At 32.0% G+C, this 16,412-nt stretch overlaps 2 protein-coding genes across 2 annotated transcripts; both read right to left on the reverse strand.

The window, feature by feature from the left end:
* Nucleotides 1-5,057: 5,057 nt before the first annotated feature.
* On the reverse strand, nucleotides 5,058-5,663 carry LOC123895887. Its single transcript, XM_045946356.1, has one exon. It carries the CDS (start codon nucleotides 5,661-5,663, stop codon nucleotides 5,058-5,060), a length of 606 nt encoding a protein of 201 aa, XP_045802312.1.
* Nucleotides 5,664-9,919: 4,256 nt separating this feature from the next.
* On the reverse strand, nucleotides 9,920-12,197 carry LOC123897118 (pectate lyase-like). Its single transcript, XM_045947608.1, has 3 exons — nucleotides 11,795-12,197; nucleotides 10,955-11,609; nucleotides 9,920-10,762 (listed from the first exon to the last, which is right to left on the reverse strand). Exons 1-3 carry the CDS (start codon nucleotides 12,016-12,018, stop codon nucleotides 10,274-10,276), a joined length of 1,368 nt encoding a protein of 455 aa, XP_045803564.1. The 5' UTR covers nucleotides 12,019-12,197; the 3' UTR covers nucleotides 9,920-10,273.
* Nucleotides 12,198-16,412: the final 4,215 nt, after the last annotated feature.

A 16,412-nucleotide genomic window follows, 5' to 3' on the forward strand; every position in this document is an offset into this window, starting at 1 on the left:
CCTGTTAATTTAAAAATCTAATGTAAAGATAAATTCAAAAGCTTCTTTTTGTGTGAATAAAACAACTTTTTTATCAACAAAAAAATTCACAATTTCCATTTTTTTTATAAAAATATCTCAACTATTTTTTTTTGGGTACATAATTACAACTATTTTCAATTAAGAACAATCATTCTTCTTTTAATATACATGTAATATAATAAAATATTTAATTTTTTATTATCAACTTTTTGCAAGTATTATGACTTAAATTTTTTGCATGCTATATAATTTTTGAGTGGCCCATCCGATTATATTTTCCTGGCTCCGCCACTGATCACGCATAATTGAGTTTTTGGGGGAAAAACTCGTAAAGCTATCTATTAAAGTGATATTTTCTTAAGGGAACCCACCTGATACTGATATGGTTGATGATGAACTTAATGATGATTACTCAAAGATGCAAACCTTTGCTGCACGAACTCCTCTTAGCTTCAACCATCCAGTCATTAACTTCTCCAACTTGGAAATTCTCATAGTTAAATTCAACAACTCTCAAGATTTAGAAGCTACAAGCTGTACACTATCAAAAGACATCATCACCATCCTACAATTCTTTAAACGAAGCTCCAATCGGCCCCTTAAACATACATGCAGCCCTTCATTTCCAAGAAAAGCAAGAACAGAGGTTTTTCCCTTTATCCCAACAAACCCATTTCGGCCAAGCCATGGAAAATGGAATGATCACTTACTTTGATTCTTACACACCTAAAAGCTCAAACCCATAAGAAATTTGTGCATGCAAGGAAGAATTTGAACAACATGAATTTAAGGATTTAGTTTGGGATTCTCGTACAGAAGTGAGGGAGAGAAGGAACTAGAACTGAAATTGGGTCTTCCTTGGGTGATATTGAAAATGGCTAACATGCATTGGTTTTTCTTTTGAAGGATTAAAGGAGTAGGAACTTGGGTTGCTAGCTAAGAAAGAGAGGTTCACGTTGATTGAATAACTAAATGGCTCATCTACCAAAAGTCCTTCAACTTCCATTTTATTACTAATATGCCATATTCATTAAAATAATTCTGTAATGAATATATTAGTAGATGTCCATTAGTCTTGGCCCATATTCATTGGCCCATATATTGTCCTATAAATAGAGCATATGATACAATGTGATATACACCTTGAATAGAACAATACAAGAGTCTATTCTCTCTTCTCTTTCTCTCCTTCATCTCTTCTTCTTTATTCTTCTTATTCTCTAGGAATAGTTCATAACACGTTATCAGCACGATAGTCTTTCTCCCTTCTCAAGAAAGGTATAGCAACCATGGGAGGTGATAATTTTATTTCTTGTATTTTTTTATTCTATTTTTTCGTTTTTTTTTTATATTGATTCGCAGCCTACGATCCAGAAGCATCGTAGTGAAATTTTTAAAATATGAATCCTGAAGATTCATAGTGTGATGAAATTTTAAAATATGAATCCTGAAGATTCATAAGACAATGCTTCTAAAATATCAATCCCCGAAGGATTGAAAAAATAACTGATTTGATCTATTATATAGTTCTTAAAGAACTTAAAAATCCAAATTTTGTTCTCCATGAAATCTTGATGAATTCAATTGGGACACATCCCTGAAGGATGTAAAAAATAATTGATAAGATCTATTATATTTATAGAATTTTTAAAGAACTCTTGAATAATTCAATATATTTATGCATCTCTGAAGGATTGCAAATTTTTATATAATATTATTTTATTCATTTTGAATTCCATAAGAATTCAATCTATTTGCATCCCTGAAGGATTGCACCAATATATATTCCTCTTAAATTATAATATATGTTATACAGTTCCTAAAGAATTCGATGTTGTATGCATTCCTGAAGAATTACATAAATGATTATTTTTACATTATAACGATGTTATATAGTTCTCGAAGAACTTCCTATGAATTATTTCTTATGAATCCCATAAGAATTCAATATACATATACATGCATCCCTGAAGGATAGCTTTATCATTTTTTTTAGAGTTTTGGCTATTTATAATTTTTATTGAATTTATTTTTATTTATCGTTATAATAATAATAACTATAATAATACTAGTGTATAATCTATGCATATAATGTTGATTAAAAATAAATAAATAAATAAATAAATAATAATAATAATAATTTGATAGGCAAAATTACACTAAAGATCCTTTATCTTATTTTTTTGTAACACTTTGGTCCTTTATCTTTTTTTTGTAACAATTTGGTCCTTTATCTTTCTTTTTTTGTAACACTTTGGTCCTTGTCTTATTTATTTATAAAAAATAAAGGACCACAATGTTACAAATAGAAAAAGATAAAGGACCAAACTGTTACAAAAAAGGAACTAAAGTGTTACAAATAAAAAAAATAAAAGACTAAAGTGTTACAAATAAAAGATAAAGGACCAAAGTGTTACAAAAAAAAAATAAAGGACCAAAGTGTTACAAAAAAATAAGATAAAGGACCTGTAATGTAAAGCATAAAAAATATTCCAATTTATTTTCAATAAGTTACTAATTAATCTCATTCATAACATATGTTACATTATAATTATTATTAATTTCATTATGTTACTATTTAATTTTCATTATAAAATTTTAGTACGTTACATTATATTAGTATTAATAAAAATAATTGGAATTATCTTTTATTAGACTGTGTTTACTATGCTTATCTAATTATTTGCTTAATTTTATTATTTGATGATAGTATATATCAATGATAAATGAATGAAAAATCATTCCCAGAAGTGAATGAAATCCGATCCACTGACGTTACTCCATTCCCAGAAGTGAATGTAGTAACACACGATTACCATGGAAAAAAAATTGTCGTCATGGTCTTGGTAATAGTCATGGCCGTGTTAATTTTAAAATTTCGGCTTCTCACTAGAAGTGAAAAAAAAACAAAGAGTAAAAAGTGGACAAATTAGTTCCCGAAGAATTAAAGATGAAAAAGGGAAAATCCAATTGAATGCACAAGGAATAAATTATTCTTAATCATTATGAAGATCACTTGTGATATAGTTCTTGAAGAACTAATGTTTACCCGAACCATTGTTAATGAAAAATTATTTGTATAGTTCTTGAAGAACTTAAAATTCAATATTAAAGCATTTCTTGTAGTATCGCTCAAGAACAATTTTTCATAATCAATGTTTATGAATATTGGTGGTATAATTCTTGAAGAACTAATATTTTAATATAATATCCCTAAAGATATAGTTCTTGAATAAGCAAAAATTTAATATCAAGTATTCCAGAAGGATTGAAAAATTGTAATTTTTTATAGCCATTGTTGATAGAGATATATTGTTAAGTTCATGAAGAACGTACTTATAAAATTTTACAACATGATTACAATCTATATGATATATTTGATCTTGGTATAAGATGGACCAAAATTAAAGGAAATCAATAGAAGAATTATTTATGTCTCTTGAATATGCTCTTGAAGTAGCAACTTTGAAAAAAAATAAGTTCAAGAATGGTTTGTATATCCATTGTTGTACATACATTGGATGGATATTATTGATATATTAAACTCATGATTGAATGCATGGTTCATACGTTTTTTTTCCTCTCATAATAATGATTATTCTTTGCTCTTAAAAAAAAAAACAAATTATTCTTTGCAAACATAAACTGATTTTAATTATTCGGTTACATATTTAAATCAATTGATTGATTTTAATTTTAAAATCTTTTAATTGTTACTATATTTTAATTTCTAATTCTACTGAAATCCACATAAACATTATTTTGTTATACTTTATTTTTACTCTTTTAATTCTCATAAAAATAAATTATTACTATTTTTTATTGTGTTCCACCGAAAAGATTTTTCTGTAGAAACATATTTGTTTAGCTTGAAAATATTCATCGATTCTACTATTCATAAAAAATTAAATTTTATATTTGGTAGTACGAAAATTATTGAAGGCTCTAGAAGAGTCAATGCATTGTTATATCGAGAAACAAAGTTGCACTTTGCTAATGTATTTTATATTTTAAGTCTTAAAGAAATTTGTTACCGAAGGATATTCACATAAATGAATATCATATTGAAACAAGAAACGACGGAGATATTATATCTCTATATTACGAGAAATATTATCAACTTTTGTCTCTAGTTTGTGGTGTACTTATGATATTAGTGCAACTTAAGCACATGTTCAAGTAAACCAGAAGTTTACAAATAAATCATATTAATTTTGTCATTGGCAAGATCAGTTGGGTCATTTCTGGTCTATTATGATGCGAAAAATTTCTATGGATATGTATTGAATGGCCAGAAGTTCATTCAATCTAACACTTTTTGTGTATTACTAGTTCCCGAAGAAAATTGATAAATTTAGTAAACGAGCATCTCTTATTTTATATATAAGGTGATATTTATAAATCAATACACTGATCATGTGGACCAATTAAATTTCTATAATTTTAATTGATGCATCAACTAAATGGTCACATGTATGTTAGTTATCAACTCATAACCAAAAGTTTGTGAGATTATTTTTGAGAGCTCATTATATATATATATATATATATATATATATATATAATTCTAGAAAGTATTTGATAAGTATCATATGTTAATTGAAATTTATACCGAACATCTTGTAGAATATGTTCATACAAACAAAAATAATAATGGACTTGAAGATCCATTCTTTAGACGTCTAAAGTTAATTACATGATCGATACTTATGAGATCAATACTTCTAAGTTCTATTTTATATTTTGGGAACATTTAAATATATATGTTGAGATATTGATTCGCTCAAGCCAATAAGTTATTATACGAAAGTTTTCCCCTTAACTTGCAATTAAGTTTAGTTTTATACTCTAATATTTTTCATATAAGCATTTTTGGATGTGTTGGTATGTTCTAATTGCTCCAATATAATGCAATACGATGAATTATTAAAGAATATTGGGAAAATATATTTTTTTTTTTGATAAGCAAACAATGTATTAATAAGGAGTACAAGGAGTACTCAATCCTTACAATACAAAGAAAGATATTGAAGACCTCAAATGCTTCGTAAACAGCAAAGAGGATTCATACACCAATTGTGATACAAATAACCTGATTTACGCCCTGCTCTACCACTAAACCAGAGCCAAGAGACAAATTTAATTTGATCAAGTAAACCAGAAAAATCAGCAAAATCACCTCTAAATACAATGTTATTTCTCAAACGCCATAAGCACCAAGTTGTCGCCAACCAAATTAAATGTTTCACTTTCCCCCCTTTCTTGGATTTGACAAGAGACCCAAAAAATGTAAAGTGATGCCTACCTCCAACCTGAAGTGATGCTTCAACACCCATCCATGTAAAAACTTGCTTCCATAAATCGATAGCCTTGCCGCAACTAAAGAAAAGATGATGACTGGTCTCCACCGCTTGAAAGCAGAAAACACAAGGTAAATCATGAGGATTAGATAGAATACCTTTAGAAGCGAGGGCTGCCCTAGTAGGCAACTTGTCTAGTAATAAACGCCAACCAAAGACTCCCACTTTTGATGGAATGTCATTCTTCCACATAGTGAGTAAGGCTTCCAGCAAATCAGAATCAATAGAAATCGGCTCATAAAGATTTTGCATTAGACAATACGCTGACTTAACGCTAAACATTCCTGTAGATTCAGGAATCCAACGCCATCGATCCGTTGAACCCGCTTGCAACACCACTCCAAATAATAGATTTTCCAATTCATCCTTCTCCTGCTGATCAACTTGCGATAATGACAATAACCACTCTTGGGAAAATATATTTGATATGACTCTTCATCCCTAATAAATTATATTGAGCCAATAATTAGGGACTTGTTTATAGCCCAGAAGGAAAATATTCAAGTGATGATGAATTAGTTTTCCCAATATTAGGGGGAGGGAATAAGCAGCTGAAAAATATGAACCAGAAGTTCAAATGAATCACTTGAAATAAATAATTATTATTATCTCATCTTGATCCTCATATAAAATAGATTGCACCAGATGTTCAAAAGATATATCATTTGCAAAATTTATGAAATCAACTATCAGCTGTTAATGCTCCAATCAAAATGGATGTCCCTGTTGGACAATCTTATATTGCAAATGAATTTTAACCACCCTGTAGCGTGGTAGGTCAGTCGGTTCCAAAGATAAAAATCCTCAAATAAGAAAATGAGCTAAAAAGAAAGATGACCCAAGTGAGGATATGAAAAGATTATTTGACATAATTAATTTTCTAGTTCCATAAGAACTTATCAGGTACCTGAAATTTATGAAAATAAAGAAATCTCGACGAATTATGTCATGAATGGAATACGATGAAACTGAAAGAAAATCAACGTTGACGATGTTTATTTATATAATTTAGCGTTATATATGATAAGAAATAATGAGGATCATAAATCAAAGTCTATTAAAGATTATAGACAATGAAATGATTGACTAAATAGATAGACGTGATTGATACAAAATTAAACTAGCTTTGCAAAGCGGAATGTTTTTGGACCAATAGTCCATTCCATCTGCAGATGGAAATAATTTGATATGAATAAATTTTCAAGAGAAAAATAATGAAAATAAAATATTTAGAGTTTGAATTGTGATTCAAGTATATTGATAAATGTCTATCATTGATTTTCAAGAAGCATATTCACCTAAAGTGAATTCCAAAACTTCTTTGTAATTAATTAAGTTGAGTAGCATATGAAATACTCAATTTATGTGAAATATGTGTTTTAACGTATTTGACTGGCTCACTGGATAATGATGATTATATGAAAATCCCAGAAGGATTTAATTTTTCGTAAGACACATATATATTGGAGAGATGACTTAATACACATGAATAAGTCTCTGTATATACTCGAGCAACATCTATATGCATGTTGTATAATATTCCTGTTGAATATTTTCAAGTGAGAAATATGAATATGACAATAATTTGTTCATTTTAAGAAAATATTTGGCTATGAATTTGATATATTTAAGATTTATGTCGATGATAAAAATATGATCAAGAGACTCCTGAAGAGCTTGAGATATTGTCATTTTTTACAAAATAAGTATTTGAAGAATATTTTGTGAATCATGAAGTTTATATACAGAAGGTTCTAAAATGATTTTATATGAAAGATAAAATCAGTTACGATTTGTAAGATCACCGATGTAAACAAATACCATTTTAGAGTTCGGGTAAATGATGAAGAACTAATTGGTCCTGAAGTACCACATTTTGGTTCTAATGGGGACAAATACATTGTTAACCTATTATTTGTTGTCAACATATCATCAAGTATATATTTTTGGTTTAGATATGCAGGTTATTTGTCTAATCCTTATAAGGGTACCGATCACAAACAAGTTGTTTGGTCATTACATGAGGAAGTACAATCACCCATGGAGATATGTGAACCAAACTATAATAACAATCTCATGAAATAAAATGATGCGGAAAGTTTAGCATTATATGAAATAGATCAAGAATGTGATTTGTTTGAAGTACGCTATTCACCAGATACAAGGGGTTGTGATTTTTCTTATAAAGGGTTTTTGCTACAATTCAACATGAAGATCATATCACAAACACTGCTAATTTGAAGAATATAATGACGAAGATATAAGATTGTCAACACGTCATCACCAATCATCAAAGCTTTGAAGCAACTAATATTGAAGATTATTTGACATTTTTCTTCTTAGATATATTTGTATTTATCAGGGGGAGATATAAATATGTTATGCACTCTTTTTCCCTTCACCATGGTTTTATCCCACTGGGTTTTCCTGGTAAGGTTTTTAATGAGGCAGTTCACACACAAAAGACTATGTACTCTTTTTCCTTCACTAGAATTTTTCCCAATAGGTTTTTCTCTAGTAAGGTTTTAATGAGGCATATCCTCAATGGACATCTAAAGGGGAGTGTTATGAATATATTAGTAGATGTCCATTAGTCTTGACCCATATTCATTGGCCCATATATTGTCCTATAGATAAAGCATATGATACAATGTGATATACACCTTGAATAGAACAATACATGAGTCTATTCTCTCTTCTCTTTCTCTCTTTCATCTCTTCTTCGTTATTCTTCTTATTCTCTAGGAATAGTTCATAACAAATTTACTTTTTTTTTTGATAGCATTAAAATAATTCACTTACTATTCAATATTCTTGACTTTTTCTCTAAATGGGGTTTCTAATTAACACTATTATTATTAATTAAAATTGGTTGTTACAAAATATGTATTAACTATTATATACAGAGAACAAATTTTTGCCGACGAAAATTTAAATAACTATTATGTATAGGAACAAGATTTTGCTGATGAACGATTTAAATAACTAATAAATCAATTTTTTTTAATTAAGCTAAAATATTTTTAATCAACTTTGTCAAAATTTGATTACTTTTTTTTTGTCCAAATATACTAGTTTATAAGTAAAATAATTGTTTTTTTTTGTCCAAATTATAAGAAAACATAATCGATTTTTATTATTTTCAAGAATTATTTTTACTTATTCTCATAAAATTTAACACAAAATGCATTTAATTTATTTTCTCTCTTCTTTTTCCTTAATCTATAACAAATAAAAATTGTTTGTACATATTTTCATGAAACTTATTTCAAGGAAAATATAAAATATTATACTTTAAATTATTATATTTTGCTTTTTTTTAATAAGCATAAAAAAATTATGAAGATTTTTTTTTTTTGAATCTTCGCGGGATTGGAAACCAGGATACTAGAATAGTTTAGGGGCTGCTTGCACAGAAATTAAGTGAAAACCATGGCCTTTCTGTCATTCATACGGAGATCATGACATTGATCATTGCTATAGAAATTGCACACAACAAGAATTAGAACTGGTGGGAGTCATTACCATCTTTGCTACGTGATGACTTCTTGCGGGATCATGCTTATAACAACTTGGAATGGTGGGAGTCATTACCATCTTTGCTACGTGATGACTTCTTGCGGGATATGCTTGGAATCCCTCAGTATCGTACTATTTAGTATCATTTTCTTTTTTTCTCTGGGATAAGGCCTAGTCCTCCCATGTATATATCTTTTTTTTCTATTTCTAATAATACATATGAGCTAATAGATAGAGGAAGGGGATAGGTGGGGGTGCCAACATAGTTGGGATGTCCACTTATAACATGATATATAGACGCTCTTACTTTATCTATAAAAATAAGCATAAAAAAACTTAACTTTATTTAATTACGAGACAGAGGAGTATGTGAATAATGATGCATGAAATTTGGTTTTATAATCGACGAGCGCACAATTCACGTATTCTCTCTCCTTTACTTTATTTCCAAGTTTGAGGTTAGCCATTTTCCTAATTTTTTTTAACTAAATAATGTGATGAGTAATTCATTCTATACAAGGGTGGATCCATTTTGAAACATATTGTGAATATAGCAACACCAGATTTTTCAATTTTTAATAGGTATATATACATCTTTTTGTTATTTATTATCGTGTATATATATATATATATATATATATATATATATATATATATATATATATATATAACTGTTATTCTTTATTACAATAATGCTTTTGGTGTAGTAGTTAAGTAGCGCCTATCTACTTGACTCAAGTGTTTTGTGAAGGTAAGAAAAACACAAGCATGGCTGAATTGTGTTTTCTTTTAAAAATTTCTGAGTGTTTTGGATAAGTCAGACTCTAAACAAGAAGTAGAGTCTGACGAAACAAGAGAGTCCCTTTGCATTTGGTTAAACCAAGTTAATGTACATATGTTGATATTTTAGATATATGTTCCTGCGTTTCTTGGAAGCCATAATACCATCCAGTTCATTTCATTTGAAAACAGGATCGCATTTGTATGTGTATAATAATATCTTTAAAAAGTACAATATTGTGGTTGATCTGTATTGTATTTATTTTTCTTTATTGCTATATAATTATTAAAAGGAAAGAATGAGAAAAAATAAAGTAAAATGATAAAAAGAATTAAAAAAATTCATTGGAAATAAAATTGAGCACTCCTTTTCTGGTACACATATGTGGCATTAAAATAAAGATTTCTTGACTGATCCTTTTCTATTAGAAAATTGAAGGAAAAGTTAACAAGAAATAAAAAATCTATTTGGCAAACTATGTTAGGACATTCTTATGTTAGGACATTCTATTATTGCTCTTCGTTCTTTTAAATATTTTGACATGCCACTGTTGTAGCAATGAGTAGGAGCAACAATAACTGAATGACCATAACTAACAAGGTTTACCCACAATGCATCGTAGGTTTCCGGCATATCGTGTAAGTCTTCCAACATAACTTCCTGGTTTAGCTGTTATCATGTCTTGCCTTGAAAATGGCCTGTCCTTTAGCTCTGGTCCAGATTGAATAAAGTAAGCGCCGTTCAAAAATTCATCGTTGATTGATCTCCATTGCCAGCTTTTCCATATACTTTCATCGGTGTATTCTCTCTTTGTTACTTCTTTAGAATTAATAAGGTCTTTACCTACCATTTTGTTTTCTGGGCCAATGAATCTGTTACCCTCACTGATAATTGTAGGGTTCGAGCTACCACCAATGGCATACATTTCCCAATGAGTGTAGTCATTGTTAACACAATGGACAAAACCAAATCTTGCCCTTGGCATCCTTTGTACTAATCTCTTTCCAAAGTGGTTGAATGCTAATGTGATTTGCATGATCTTGTCATCTTTATGATTGTCATTAGCACCAAAAAGCATCACCTACATTGCACAAAAATCCAAAACAAAGAAACTTAATTCTTCAATGAACAGAAACAAACCAAGGTTAAATTAAAAAACACACTGAAAATTGTTGATGAAGAAAAAAGGAACTAAAAATCTTCTGGTCCAATTATGGTTGATGAAAATGTCGATCAAGTGAAAGCGCGAGAAACAAATTAATTAATTGATCACCTCATTGTGGTCAGTGAAGTGACCGTTGGAAATGGTAATAGCAGTAGATCCCATGATTGCATCAATCAAACCATCAGTACAATTTCTCATGGAAACATGATCAATCCAAATATTACTAGAACCAAATATGGAAATACCATCACCATCACTCTTAGTCCTAAAACCATAATGGGTCTCAGAATCTCTAATCATACCACCTTCGCGTACTTGAATGTCGTAAACCTTAATTCCATGGATGATAATATTCTTAACAAATTGAATGGTAATACCAGCACCATTGGCAATGAAAACATCGACTCCTCTACCATCAATGGTCTTATCACTACTCATGATAAGTTCTTGTTGTAGTGTGATCAGCATGCTGTGAGCGAATGTGATCCAAAGGGGTCCATTACGTGTGACTGCGTAACGGAGTGTGCCGGGTTTGGGGTCCATCAATTCATCGTCAGAAGGATCGGTGACAACGTAGATTGGACCGCCTTTACCTCCACGGGTGTTTCTGCCGAATCCTTGGACACAATCGGCTAGCTTTTGGCGGTTATCAGCCCAATTTGGGTCACACCTCCAGCATCTATCAATGGGGTTTGTGGCCAGACATTGTCCTCCCCCTTTGTTTCCCCTTAGGTTCCTTCTTGCGTTCTTTCCAGCAATGACTCTATTTGTAAAAACATCAAACACATTTTGTTATTTTTAGAACATAGAATTCTCAATTTATCTTATATTATTGATTTTACACATTTCTACAAATGCTTTCGAAAAAATATTATGTTATGATTGAAAGTATGTGTAAAAGCATTTTAACAAATCATTAAACTATGGTGAAAGTAGCAAAGTGCTCACTCAGTGATAGAAGCAGTTAGGTTGCCAGAGACTGCAAAAGGATCAGGGAAATAAGCTTTGTGATTGAATTCTTTTGCTTCTACAGACCTTTCCTCCCAATATTGATCAAACTCAGGTCTTTCTTCCTTCCAAAATTCCTCATGCTCTAATTCATTGGCAGTCAATGTAGGCGTGATGACTGCCAAACAAAGAAAAAATAGGAAAATGTTGAGTGATCTCGTCATTTTTATTTTTTTTAAATTTATTTCGGTTCTTTTTTCCTTTATTGGAAGATGTTGACCGAAAATTGGGATTGAACTTCAAATCGAAGTTAAACCCCAAGGCCAACAAAATGGAAAGAAAGAACACCCTTTATTATTGGGTGACACTTGAAAACAAGAAAGATAGAAGAAATTGCCCTCATATTGATTACAATGTTTCATAGGTATTTATACTCCAAAACCAAATAGATCAAAATCTAATTTTGGGTTATGTAAGAAAAACATGAGGCTAGATAAACGGGTTACTTATTGTTAAAAATGAAATTTTTTGAGGTTTGTAGTTGTAGTGATTCTGTTTCACTCTTTTGCATACTATTTATAGGAAATACTAAAGAATTTGAACTTTTCTTGTCATTACCACAAAAAAAATGGGCGATCTTTGTTAGCCATTAAATAAAAAATAAAGAAGTGGTTCATTGCCAAATTATACATGATCGTAAATAAAATGGTTGCTCCTCCTTATGACTATGATGACTTGGAACTTCAATTATATTTTGGACAACAATTGAAGTACTTTTTTTTTACAATTGAAGTACATAGATTTCAATACTCATCACATAAGGTTTTTTCATGCATTGGCGGATCTTGCATTAAATATTAGGGGATGCGGTGAGATGAAAAACTCGTCGTGAAATAGTTAAAGGAGTTGAACCCAAAACTAAATTGATGTTAATTAGGGCTTATAAAAAAAAAAAAAACGACTAAATGCCTACCACTAGAATGTCGTGTGTGATTATTAATATTATTGAATCAAATTATATATTGGGTAAGGATCAAATGATACAAATGTGTCCAATATGGAAGAAGGAAGATGGATGATAAAGATAGGAAATTCTACAGCAACCCCTCTCACTCACCAAATTTTGGTAAAAACAGCCCCCCTGTCCCTGAAGCATTACTAGCTCAACTGGCTGCTATAAAGTTACAAAACCAAACACCTAAGAACAATAATCAAGCTAAACCAAGGGAGGAGCACGAACAACAGGAAACATGCCTCAATGGAAATACAAAAAACACCAATCAACAACTAGTCTTGGACAGAAAATTTCAGCAATACAGTGAAAACAACCAAAATACAGATAAAACTGGAAAATCTACAATAGAAGACAACCACCAAGTCAAAAGATTGAAGATGGCATATGACTCCAACACAAACAGTAGATGCAACATGGACATACAATCATTGGCAGGCCTGGGAGTACAGGCTGGCCAGAAGCAATGAAAATCATATCTTGGAACTGTCAGGGACTTGGCAACCCCAGGACAGTGAGAGCCTTAAAGCAACTCATTGCTAAAAACAAGCCTGATATCATTTTTCTTATGGAAACTAAGCTACACAACATATCCCCAAATTTCAAAGATAACTTTGCTGTTACTTACAGTATTTACTCTGTTGATTGTATCATCACTGAAGGCAATGGGAAATCTGGGGGCCTCATTCTGTTATGGAATAATTGTACCTGCAATATAGAAATAAAGGATATGAATTTCAACTATATTGATATGCTTGTCACAAATTTATCTAATTCTATACAATGGAGAGCTACAGGGATATATGGTTACCCCCAACACCAGCACAAGAACCTCACTTGTGATCTCATTAAGTCCCTCCATAATGCTAACTACAATAGTAGCTGGCTCCTTTTTGGAGACTTAAATCTCATTATCAGTGATACTGAGAAATTTGGGGGAAATCCCATTGACAACAACATCACTTTTCTCTTTAGATCTACCCTAACCTTTTGTGATTTACAGGACCTTGGATACAAGGGAGACATCTTTACTTGGACCAACAAGCAACAAAATCAACACTTAATTAAAGCTAGATTGGACAGATTTCTTGCAAACTCAGCTTGGAAAACTTCTTTTCCAACTCATTGTAACTCTCACCTTCTTAGATACAAATCTGACTATATGTCTATCTCACTTGTCTTTAATACTATTGCAGGTCAGACAACAAGACCTAAAGGACCTAAACCTATAAGATATGAACAAATATGGACCAGGGACCCACAACACCATCAAATTGTAAAAGACACTTGGCTCTCCAGCAGAGGGGATGTATCCAAAAAGCTTACCACTACCTTATCCTCTCTCCAAAAGTGGGGCAATAACATCTTTGGTATCATTCCAAAAAGAATAAAATCTCTACAGGAGGATCTACAAATATTGAATGAACAAAATGGTGACCAAGACCTCTCTACTCAGATAAAGGATAAGGAACAAGAACTAGACAACATTCTAGAATGTGAAGAGACCTGGTGGAAGCAAAGATCTAGAGAACTCTGGCTACAGCATGGTGATAAAAACACCAAGTATTTCCATATGAAGGCAAATATTAGGAGAAATAAAAATAAAATTGAAAAAATCACTGATTCACAAGGCCACACACATCAAGATGAGGATGGTATTGAGAAAGTGCTGGTGGACCACTTCAAAGCCTTATATACAAAACAAGATACTGAAAGAGTATCTGAAACGTTTCAGGTTGTAGCTGACAGATTAAATGAGGATATGTACCAACAGATGTATAAAGAGTTTACAAAAGAAGAAGTGTTTCAAGCCATAAAGGACATGAAATCCCTGGCTGCACTAGGCCCTGATGGCCTACCTGCTCTCTTCTACCATACTTATTGGGAGCTCGTTGGAGAGGACATAAAAGAGATGGTGCTTGATGTCCTGAACAATAAGGGGGACCCCAGCCACCTAAACTCTACCCACATCTGCCTCATTCCTAAGATAAACAACCCAACAGCCCCAAGTGATTTCAGACCCATATCCCTTTGTAATGTCACTTTGAAGATTATTACAAAAACAATAGCAAATAGAATCAAAACAATCCTCCCTGGTATTATTAGCCCCAACCAAAGTGTCTTTATAAAAGGTAGACTTTTCACTGACAACACCCTTATTGCCTCTGAAATATTCCATTACCTCTCCCACACTAAAAGAAAAGCAGGTTTTGTTGGCCTCAAGACAGACATGGCCAAAGCTTATGACAGAATTGAATGGGATTTTTTGGAAGCTACCTTATCCATAATGGGGTTCCCTAGCACTTTGGTCCAAACCATCATGAAATGTGTCTCCTCTGTCAAGTTTTCTATCCTCATCAATGGCTACCCCTCTAAAGAATTCATCCCTCAGAGGGGCCTCAGACAGGGAGACCCCCTCTCCCCCTATCTGTTTATCCTATGTGCAGATGTGTTATCTAGGCTAATCTCAAAAGCCCAAAATGAAAACTAATCCATGGAGTTAAAATCTCTCATGGGGCTCCTGAGATTAGCCATCTTTTCTTTGCTGATGACAGTTTAATTTTCTGCAGGGCATCTAAAGGAGAGGTATCTACCATCCACCAAATAATCCAAGCATACCAAAATGCTTCAGGGCAGCTGGTAAATCTCACCAAATCAGAAATGGTTTTTAGTAAGGGTGTTCCAAATAACATAAAACAGGAAGTAGCAAACATTCTACCTATGCAAATTGTTGATCACTTCTCTAAGTATCTTGGCATGCCTATTGTTCAAGGAAGATCCAAAAAACAGATCTTTAACTTTATGAAGGAAAAAATCTGGAAGAAACTCAAAGGCTGGAAGGAAAAAAATCTATCCTTTGCAGGAAGGGGTACTCTCATTAAAGCTGTGGCCCAAGCCATCCCCACTTATCTTATGAGCAGTTTTCTTATCCCTAAAGGGGTGTGTGATCAACTAGAAAAAATGATTTGCAACTTCTGGTGGGGAAGTACTACTGACCAGAAAAAATTGCACTGGCTCAAATGGTCAAAGGTCTGCAATCATAAAAAGGAGGGAGGATTAGGATTCAGAAATTTAGGTGCTTTTAATGAGGCCCTCCTGGCCAAGCAAGGATGGAGGCTCATCACCAATCAAAATTCACTAGTTGCCCAAGTCCTAAAAGCAAAATATCATCCTAATGAAGATTTTTTAAAAGCAAAGCACAAGCAATCTATGAGTTATACTTGGAGAAGTATAATGCAGGCTAGATGGATCCTGATCAAAGGTAGCTACTGGTCCATTGGGTCTGGCCAAGATGTCAACATCTGGGAGGACAACTGGATACAACAAAAAGGAAACTCCCACAGGGGTAGACCCAAGCCAAATGACCTAAACCTTCAAAAAGTTAGGGAACTTATGGACACAGACTGCAACGAATGGAATGAAGGCATAATCAATCAAGTTTTCTATCCCCATGAAGCTCACATGATTACTAACATCCCTATCATAGATAAAACCCAACCGGATATCCTCACTTGGGATGGCACTCAAGATGGTCAATACTCTGTAAAATCTGGCTATCAAGCCATCAAGGAATGGGGCAACCTCCAGAATGCCTCATCCTCAAAC

This window comes from Trifolium pratense, linkage group LG7 (assembly GCF_020283565.1).
Source record: "Trifolium pratense cultivar HEN17-A07 linkage group LG7, ARS_RC_1.1, whole genome shotgun sequence".
Lineage (NCBI taxonomy): Eukaryota > Viridiplantae > Streptophyta > Magnoliopsida > Fabales > Fabaceae > Trifolium > Trifolium pratense.

Coding starts and splice junctions, on each gene's coding strand:
- LOC123895887 (XM_045946356.1), bottom strand. CDS start 5,663: ATGTTTAGCGTTAAGTCAGCGTATTGTCTAATGCAAAATCTTTATGAG.
- LOC123897118 (XM_045947608.1), bottom strand. CDS start 12,018: ATGACGAGATCACTCAACATTTTCCTATTTTTTCTTTGTTTGGCAGTC. Junction 11,610..11,794: donor CTAACTGCTTCTATCACTGA/GTGAGCACTTTG, acceptor TTTTACAAATAG/AGTCATTGCTGGAAAGAACG. Junction 10,763..10,954: donor ACTTCACTGACCACAATGAG/GTGATCAATTAA, acceptor TGTGCAATGTAG/GTGATGCTTTTTGGTGCTAA.